General features: G+C 33.8%; 1 protein-coding gene across 1 annotated transcript; it reads left to right on the top strand.

The window, feature by feature from the left end:
* frzb (frizzled related protein) lies at positions 1 to 5,589 on the top strand. The gene is made up of 7 exons (XM_006636566.3): positions 1 to 978; positions 1,122 to 1,160; positions 1,496 to 1,555; positions 2,171 to 2,236; positions 2,747 to 2,951; positions 3,057 to 3,120; positions 4,257 to 5,589. The coding sequence occupies exons 1-7, from the start codon at positions 528 to 530 to the stop codon at positions 4,308 to 4,310; spliced, it is 939 nt and encodes a 312-aa protein (XP_006636629.2). The 5' UTR covers positions 1 to 527; the 3' UTR covers positions 4,311 to 5,589.
* The last annotated feature ends 4,596 nt before the right edge of the window (positions 5,590 to 10,185 follow it).

Below are 10,185 nucleotides of genomic sequence, written 5' to 3'. Positions count from 1 at the left end.
GAGGAGGAGGGTCTCTCTTGGTACAGATCTGCTGACTAAAAAGGAGTTGGTTTGGAGGAGAAAAGCCATTCAACGAGTGCTCCTGCTGCTTGCAACAGCAACTACAGCTGCAAAGCCGAAGACATCAGTGTACCTCTGGAGATCGTCGAAACCATGGCAGAATATGGACCTCTGTGTTAGGTCTGGCATTGTCAACGTCAAGGACTGTTCTGAAACGCCCCCACTTTTTTAACCGGACGTCTGTGTTAACCCCGTCTTTTAATTAAAATAAGCATACACGTTTTTTATCATTGTCTTGAATACGTTTTGCTATGCAGAGTAGAGGTATTGCAGGCTACTCGTGAACAAGAGAACATAAAAGGACGTTATATAAACAGGATTGCAGGTTTGTATAACTCCTAGTTTCTTCAGTTTAGAAGTACTTGATACATGCATTACAAATCACAAACCTGTTCACTTTATCAGATGTTTTAACTTTTTGTAACTATTTCGGTGACGTTTTTTTAAAGTACCACTTACTTTTTAATATGCTTTCTTACAAAGTAATTTCTTTTCTGGCTATAACGTGCCTAATCGGGATACCCAGAGCCAGAGCGGCTGCATGTGAACCAATAAGGATTCCAATGTGCGGGTCGATGCCGTGGAACATGACTAAAATGCCAAACCATCTTCATCACAGCACCCAGGCTAACGCGATCCTGGCCATTGAGCAGTTTGAAGGCTTGTTGGGAACAAACTGCAGCCCGGACTTGCTTTTTTTTCTGTGTGCTATGTATGCCCCGATCTGTACAATAGATTTTCAGCACGATCCAATAAAGCCTTGCAAATCAGTCTGTGAGAGGGCAAAATGTGGTTGTGAACCTGTCATGAAGAAATACAATCACACATGGCCGGAGAGTCTGGCATGCGAAGACCTGCCAGTTTATGACCGGGGTGTTTGTATCTCTCCGGAGGCGATAGTCTCAGCAGAAGGCCCGGGTAAGCAATCATTATTTTCATGGTTATTATTTTCTTTGTTATAAGCGTATAATTGTAGCAGTTTAAAACTAGATCACAAGAAAAATTAAAACGTTTGATCTACCTTAATATGATTTACCGCTCCCATTTTTCTTCTTTTTAAGACAATCCGTATTATCAAGAGTTTAACAAATGCATACCAGGTAAGACTCTTAAGTCTTTCTTTCTGCAAAACACCTTTCACGGATATTAAGTCTGTATAAATGAAACACTTTGAAAATGCTAATTAATGTTAACTATGGCTTATAAACGTTATACTTAATATTATTTAAGCATATAACTACAGATCAAACACAGCGCTGGAATGTTTTAAGTGGGATTTTTCTTTCAGGACACAGTACAATATTTGAACAGAGGCCTAATCACGTCTATTAAAATTAAATTATTTTTAGTGTGAGCAAAAATCAGAAAATGTAACAATGTCTGTACATTGTTGGTTTTGGTGGTTTGTGCTAACTTTTTACTGTCTTTAACTCAGAGTCTATGCCAGATTTTCCAATGGATTCTCACAATGGGAACTGCAGGGGCACTAACAATGGTATTATTTTATTGTATGCTTTCATCAAATTTGATTTAAAAATGAGGTAGAAAATCTATATTATATACAGTATAAAGTAAAAGAAAGAGTGAAGAGCTGTATCAGGCTGCGAGCTGCAAAGGAACAACTCCTGCAAAGGAGTTTTAAGTCCACACAGAAAAGTACAAAGAAATAAGGTTTCAGCTGTGTTCAGTTCTTCACATACTGTACCAGCAAAAGGCTCCACAGCTTAAATTTTTATTTTTATTTTTTTCTGTTTTCAATGTGGAATTACACTCAGCTTCATGTATATTTCATGTATGGTAGATGCCACAATTCTATTATACATATAGTACATATTTGTATAAACATATAGTATATACATACGTTTTTATACACTTCTTTTGTAAGGCGCTTTAATGTGCGGTTGGGTTTATTGCACTTTTCCCATATTTTTACCATTTGATAGTGATTTTACTAAAATTCAGTTTATTTGCAATTCAGACCTCAGTGATTGCATCAGTTAAGTTTTTTTTAAATCCTAAGGAAATGAATTATACTATTATCAGTGAAACTTTAGATGTTACATATGGATGTCATCTTATTAACCAATAACCTTGCATTTTTATTTTATAGAACGCTGCAAGTGTGAGCAAATAAAACTTGTTGAAAAGACATATTTAAGGAAAAATTACAATTATGGTGAGTTTTTAGTTTACGTCTGAAATAATGAGTGCCCATAATATTTATGATGAAGTTCAATCATTTAATCTCTCTAAAAATGCCAGGTCAATGTCTGCTTTTTTCCCTAATTTTCGCTGTCTCTGAAGATGGTTAATTGTACTAGACATACAGTATTAACAGTTTGAAATGTTAAATACTGTTAAGGTACTCCATTTTCTCAGTGTTAGAAAATGGCAAAATATACAATACTTAAACCAAAATTAAATGTTTTTGCTATCTTACCAGTTGGTAATCATGTTACTTAAGACATTGATGAATCTCATCAAGATAAAGTACTTAAAATACCTAAATGTGAGAGATTGTGGTTAGTATCATTTTAATTGATTGTAGAAAAATAGATACTTTCAACCAAGAGTGATGAAACTGATCTTCTTTAGGGTTTCTTTTTCAGCTGCTCTTTCTTCATTCTTAATTTTAATTGCTCATCACCTTTTACATCCGCGTTGATGTTTTCTGTGTTTGTTATAGTAATCCGAGCAAAGGTGAGAGAAATAAGAAGCCAGCGTCATGACGTGAGCGCAGTAGTCGAAGTCAAAGACGTCTTAAAGTCTTCCTTGGTCAGTATCCCTCGGGATATCGTAACCCTGCATTCTAACTCAGGCTGTTTATGCCCTCCCCTGAACGCCAACGAGGAGTACATAATTATGGGCTACGAGAATGAAGAACGTTCAAGGTACAGAAAAACTCATATTTTTGCGACTTGGATCACAGTCTGTATCCCTTGTTGAAGGGAGGTTTTGTTCGTTCATTGTTGATGGTGTTAACTGTGTCCATGCAGGTTACTCTTTATTGAGGGCTCCTTTGCTCAGAAGTGGAAAGACCGTCTTGGCGTGAAAGTGAAGGTAATCCTTACCAGGTCTACACTATCTGTATTCTGAGATTACGTGAAAAATAACATGTATGCTTAAGGCTAAGTTATTGCTGCCTCACCAGCTTCTTTGATTCATTTATCAAAGAAGAACATGTGACAATAGAGGCAATTGAATAATACCCTATATATCTTTTGGGGTTTTTTTTGCCAGTGAATCTGAAATGGTTTTGGTTTCAGAGAAGATGAATTTTTTATGATTACGACTGGGTTAACAAACTGAAAACTACTATGCATATTTGTTTGGTATTGCATTGGTTGCGATGACTCAGAGCTAGTTTGGAACCTCCATAAACTAAAATCTTGTCAGTCTGCCAGAATCCACTCCCAATAAAGCACTATTCTACCCCAGTGAAGTAAATTAGACTATCTACAGGTGAAAGGTGAATTTTACATAGAGTGGTTGAACAAATTAAATATTTGCACTATACATATAGAAAACTTAAAATGGAAGACTTGATTACTTGATTGTTTTCTTAAGATTCTCAAGGGCAGCAGTAATGTCAAATTTGTTCAGACCAGAATGACAGGGACAAGACGTATCTGACAGTTGAGGAGAAACAGGCATAGTGCAGCACACAGAAGTTTCTTTTTACTTACAGATTGGAAGCAGTTTAAGGAAACTACTGTAGTCGTTTTAGAATTTCTGACCCACTGGGAATACTCAAGAACCACTTAGATTAGAACAAAGATCAGAACAATGTTTTTGTTTCTGTTAGGTACAAGCAACAAACTTATAACTTAATCTTTGAAGGACCCTGCCTCGAACTCTGTGTCATACCAATAATTAAATTAATTTAATAGCATTATGAATTCTGCTTAATAAAGACAATGTATACTGTACTTCTGGAGAATTTAGTTAGAATTTGAAGACATGGTTTAAATGAAGCACAATATGTTGAAAAGTATTTCTGAAGCACATCATTGAGTGATTATTTATAATATTACCTGAGATAATATGTGTTTTATTATAGATGCTTTTAGCCAACATAGTATTTAAGATAAGATCACTTTATTAGCCATATACAATTTCTTCCATTAGGAATTTGAACAACATCCATACAAAAAAAACCCAGAGATCACAGTATGTATTATAATTATATTTTTCAGAGATGGGACCAAAAGCTACGAAAAAGAAACAATATGAAAAAAAAACGTCATTGAAGCCAAAATTATTTCTTTGAAAAGTGAAATGGACAAAATATTGAGACTAGTATTTTTGAAGCAACCAAGAAAAAATTGCACTATTGCACGTTTTTGTTTTCACATTGATGACTGAATTATAGTTGAATGTAGATTTTTTTTAATTTTCATTACTTCTTTTGCACGAATGTTGTGATTATTTGACATCACTGTTGATGAACTGTGGAATCCAGCAAAAGATGAAAGTTCTGTAAGAGGGAACTTAAAATCTGATGCCACATTGCCAGAAGAGGAAAGGCCTGGATATTTATTTAATGGCTAAATACCAACAGAAGTGGTTCTGAGGAGTTATTCTGCTACAGAAATGCTCAGAATGTCTTAAGTGTGAAAACAGCTTTATGGCTTATTATAAAGGAAAATGGATTTTGAGCTGCAGAGTTCTGGTTACAGCTGCAATTTACTTTATATACCCATAAGAGGATTAATCTCCCTTCAAAGGAAACACTATGAAAGAAAAAGAGAAGTTTTGTTGGCAAGGAAATGAACAAGTGTCAGGATGACCTAAGACTCTGAATATTTGATGTTAAGGACAAAAATCAATACATATGTTCAGTGTTATTGATGAATGCAATGTATTAATTCAAATTTATTCATGTTAACTGTAAAGACCTGTTATTTACTTAAAAATTCCTTGAGGGAGACTGCTGACTAGCTCAACCTGAAATAGCTGGGAGCCCTGTGATCCTAATGTCATGAGTTTGAGCCTGGGTAATGTCACTAATTGACTATTATCAGGATTTCTCGAGCATCATGGGGGTAAAGTTGAAATTAATATAAGTGGCCAAGCTTTCTCAGCTCCTGGTGGACAAGAAACCCCTGTGATTTCCAAGTGTGTAAGGAGGAGGGTGTCAGTGGCGAAGCATCTGTTGGAGATGAACCTTCTGTACAGTATGTTGCTCTCGAGCTTGTAGAATTACACAGTATACTCAATGAGTGCACAGCTCAGAAGAGTCTGTCTCTGTTTCCTAACTGCCTGGGTGGATGCAGGAGTCAACACTGTACTCCAGGGCAAAAGGACACAATTGGTAATTCCAAACAGAAATAGGTATATACAATATAAAATATTTGATGGGTCTAAATGCAAAAAGCCTTCTGTGTAAATCAAAGGTGCCTGTATTAAACTCTGTGACATTTTAATAAAAATTGTTAAAAAATAAACTCTCTAGAATTCACATATGCTGCTTTAATGCTGTCTTGCATACTTAAAACCATGTGTCATTAAAACGTTTTAACACTTTTACAGTTACCGTATTTTTTTATCACATTAGCTTTAGGCTTTATATTTAAGATTTAAGATTAAAAAGATTTGAAATACAGCCATTTACTAGTGAGCACACTGGAGCAAATGCTAAATTTCCTCAACAATACATTGTTGTAATCAACAACACTAGTGAGTGCTGTATTTAGGCGATGTTTCTTCAAATCTACAGTAAGTAGAAAAAAACAAGTGATTCTATTAAGGTTAATCTTTGAAATCAAGAAAAAAGACTATTATTTCAAGATATTCAAGCTATTCATGTTAGAATAGTTAATTTCCACAGGTCCTCTATTCAAGGTTAAGCTGAGGATATACTGTACTGTATATATAAGACTTGTGTGATAGGAAGTGTTAGTGCTAATGTTTCTTATCAGGACATTCTCATTCAATCATACAATTACTATAAAGTACATTTATAGGCATCATATATATTTTTCTGTAGTTTCATTGCTTCAAAAATTAAATTTTGAACTGTAATGTAAATTAAAAGTCAGCATACAGACAACAGATTTGTTCATTTGTTTTCAGAAAATCATGATTAATAAAACCAAACATCATTGGTTCATCTATGTTAACACCTGCACTGCTCAGCATTTAAAAAATATTTATCAAATTCTGCATTTCCATTTTACAGAAGAAGTCATTTATGAGTAAATCAAATTTATGAATGTGATATTCAAGGTAAAGCTTTTAATATTTTAAAAAGTCCTTATTTTCTCCACAATCCACCTTTGTGGTTTAAAGAGTAAATACTTAATAAGAAGTTAAGGACAAATGTGAAAAAACACTTTTTCACTCACCTGTCAAAGAAATTGGGACATGAAGTTGTGTCCCATTTTTTGTTAAATGTTGGTGTGTTTAAAACACATTACACCTTCACAATAAAGATCGCATTTTGGCATTTCACAGCATGGGATTTTGAGGTGTTGGGATTGGAGAGGAAATATTTTTCTATTAAGCATAAAAGGATTCTTAACATAAACATCTGAAGCTTTCAGGAAGACTTAAGGAAATTTTCAAAGATCACAAGCTCCAAATCTGTCACATCTCAGTAAACACTGCTGATATACTGTATTAAGAGTGTTGTGTAAGACAGACCTTAAGATATTGTTTATCTTTACATTTAGTCTGCTGCTTGGTTCTTGCATGTCTTAGTACCACTGCTGTCTGGACTAAGAATTCCATTGTGGAGTTTTTAGAGGTTAAAGCAATGTCCAAGTTGCCTTCGGTTGTATTCAGAAAAAATAGACTTGCTAAGCAAACAGATTTTGAAAATATTAATAATGAGCTTGTGATAATATACACCTTTTACAAACCCTAAAGATCTGATTTTTAGAATTTTGCCCAATTCTAAAATTAATAAGTCTGCAAAAGTCTTTTTGTGCATAAAAAAAAGTTTATTTAAATTTGTTAATATCAGACTACTTTCATTTTTAATGCAAATCATGCCATTATTTCGATATGAGTAGACAAGACAATTATGACACAGAGATGTTACAGAAGTGGCAAAGGTTGAAACTTCTATAATAATGTATTTTAAATAGTAAGAAATAATAATACTGGCAAGGGGAAAATACTGGCCATTGTTGCATGTCTGGAATAATTCCAGGTTTTCAAAGCCTTGTAATCTGAAGAAAAATATATGTTAAGGCTAGAATGTCAAATATTTTTGCATAGAACATTTACTATTCTCTGTATCCCATGAATATTCTTTTCATTTTTACAAGAAAACATTTTTGTTATGAGAACTTTAACCTCTAGAGTTAAGAGATCAATGTATTAACTGTCAAAGAAAGAATGAACAGCATTATCAAAAAATTTGGTCAGAAATGTGCTTTTATACAGTATGTTGCAAAATAAGCTCATGAGAATTTACACAAATTAGGTTTTCATAGACTTGAAAACAACATCATAAATGGCCATGCCAATGAAACAATTTGGAAATGCACCTCAATGTCACAAAATTAAACTTACTCCAGCTAAAATTGCTTTATGAGAACTTGAGTAGAATGAGGAACCTAAAGAAACACATTCGTCACATAAAACAATATATTTACAGTACAAACATACTGTATGTTCAAACAACACTTTAAAATTTGTTCTCTTAATTTTGGAAACTGTGTACATTAAAAAAATAAAGTTACTGTAAATAAGGAATTTCTTTCAGAGAAAAAAAAATATTACAAAGGATCAAGCAGAGGGAGAAAATCTTATGCAAGTTAAACCCTGACATTTATCATAATGATCATGTTCAGTGTGAGCACAACCTTGTTGACTGCCTGCATCACAATACAAATCATCAGGGTCTCTCCAAAGCCATTCAGCTGTGATAATACTCTGTAAGACCAGCTTTTCTCAGATCACAGATGCTGGGCTGCGTTATTGTACCCAGAGCTGTTAAAGGTGATGGTTTAAAATGGAGATGGATGACTGTGCCTCCAGCAATATACCCCCCTCCACACACACTCCTACAAGTACTACAGAATAGAATAGTCATTGAGTGTGTCATGTGCAATTCCCTGTTTCTTCACATCTCGCTAGATTTACTCTTTATTGTGTTCGCAGTGATTTTCTGTTTTCTGTTACTGTTTAGATTCCTTAGATTTTCAATCTGAAGAGTATATCAGATGGAAATTAATTTCTGAACTCCTTAAAGCTGATTGCTTAGTATTCCATAATGTTATGATGCCTGTTTACTTACTTGCCTATTGGAAAGGCACTATAAATTAAAATATATGCAATTGTTTCCCACCTTAATCTTTAACTGAAGTCTGGTGAAGGGTTTTCAGAGTTTCCCATTATGTTATTATTTTTCAATATCAGAAACAGTAGGCTTTTGTTTTGTTCATAACTGATAATTCCTTTTCTTGAGAATATTAACATACTAAATCCAACAATAATTGCATGGTACTAACTTAAATTAATTTAAGAGACTTTTACTGTATACTTAGTTTAAATTCCAAGAAGCATTATATTAATACTTCATCCAACAGAATTATGCATAAGAAATGAAAACCGCTATTAGATAAAAAAAATATGGAATCAAACACATTGTCTCTTTTATTGGAATTGTATTGCCATACTGTATCTGAATTGTCCACACCTGCACCAGAGAATAACCTCAAGCAATTGTTTTTACCATTGGTATTAAAGCACAAAAATGTTTAAAATTAGAACCCTGTAACACCGAGAGAGTTGTTAAAGTTGGTACGAGGTAGAATTAATTGAATAAATAAGCACTTTAGTTCAGTTTACAATAAAAATGAAACACACTTGGCAGTCTCAGAAAATCAGACATCTCTTATTTTCTCTAAGCACTGTTTCATTGAACATAATATTTTATGTTTAAAAACACTATCTTAAAAAATGTCTTCCTTAGTCTGCTCTTATGCTCTGCTCATTATGAACAGATAATGTTGGAAAAGAAGATTGGTACAGATTTTTCTTTAAAACAAATGCCATGTGCCTTATAAAAAATGCTACCTCTATAATTTGATGTCACAAATTGTAATATTTTTTTCAGTAGATACTGTAAATGTTACTCTGTATCTTCTTGTTTGATAAATGAGCACTGTGTGCTATCCAAAACACAGACTCTTTACAATGTAGTGTTCCTTTCTGTGACTTTTCCTTATTGCTCTGAGAATTAGTAAAAGAAGGCTCTCTCAGGAACCACCCCACCTTGCAATTTTCAGGAATTCATGGAGACTAAAGTAAATAAATGTGGCTGAAAGGTTACAAACTTTTATTTCAAATCAATCAGAATAGAAAAACTGTTTACTATATGGGCCTGGTAAGCATGATGATTTTGTTAGTTTAAGAAAAATCAACAGTATAAAAGCCACTCTCAGTCTTAAACTATATTCTGTATTTGTTTTTCTATATTTTAAATATATATTCATCAGGAAGATATATGTACTCAAGATATTCCTCTGGTTTGAGATGGGCGTGTTAAAGCAGATTTTAATAATACCACATTGTATTTATTTCCACTTTTTCAACTTACTTAACCTTGGAGAGTACAAGGTTTTCCTGTTTACTGATCCTAACCACGTTCCCATATAGAGCAATTGCGTGACCCATTTGTATAATTTATAGTAAGAGATGGGGTCCTAAATTGCTCCGAGTGAAATTTATGTGTGAAAGGTTAAACTCAATCATCAAGTGTGTGGGGTTTATGGGAAAATTAACACAAAATGTGTTATTTATTGTGACATAAATTAACTGTTGTCAGCGTTGACTGTGCCTAAGTTCAGCCATCTTGACCACTTCATGTCAGTGTTGTATATCATGATGCCCAGGCATGTGGTATAAAGTGGTTCTATAATCACTCTGGCACTGAAAAGGGACTGTCCTGTATCACATACAGATTAACTTGCTTAAATTATGCACCATGTGGGAACCATCAAACACTCTACTAAAGATGTAAATCTTGTTTTCTTTTTCTTTTATTTTTGGTGTGAGTTAAGAAAGGAGCATTATTCTGCAAGATCAGCATCTGGCAGAGCTTGAGGTATAATGGCTGTTCTCTTAAAGATTGACTGTATAAAATATATATTTAATGACTTCCATAAGTAC

Source organism: Lepisosteus oculatus, chromosome 12 (genome assembly GCF_040954835.1).
Source record: "Lepisosteus oculatus isolate fLepOcu1 chromosome 12, fLepOcu1.hap2, whole genome shotgun sequence".
Lineage (NCBI taxonomy): Eukaryota > Metazoa > Chordata > Actinopteri > Semionotiformes > Lepisosteidae > Lepisosteus > Lepisosteus oculatus.
Note: the sequence above shows the minus strand (reverse complement) of the source record. Positions and strands in the feature narration are given on the sequence as shown.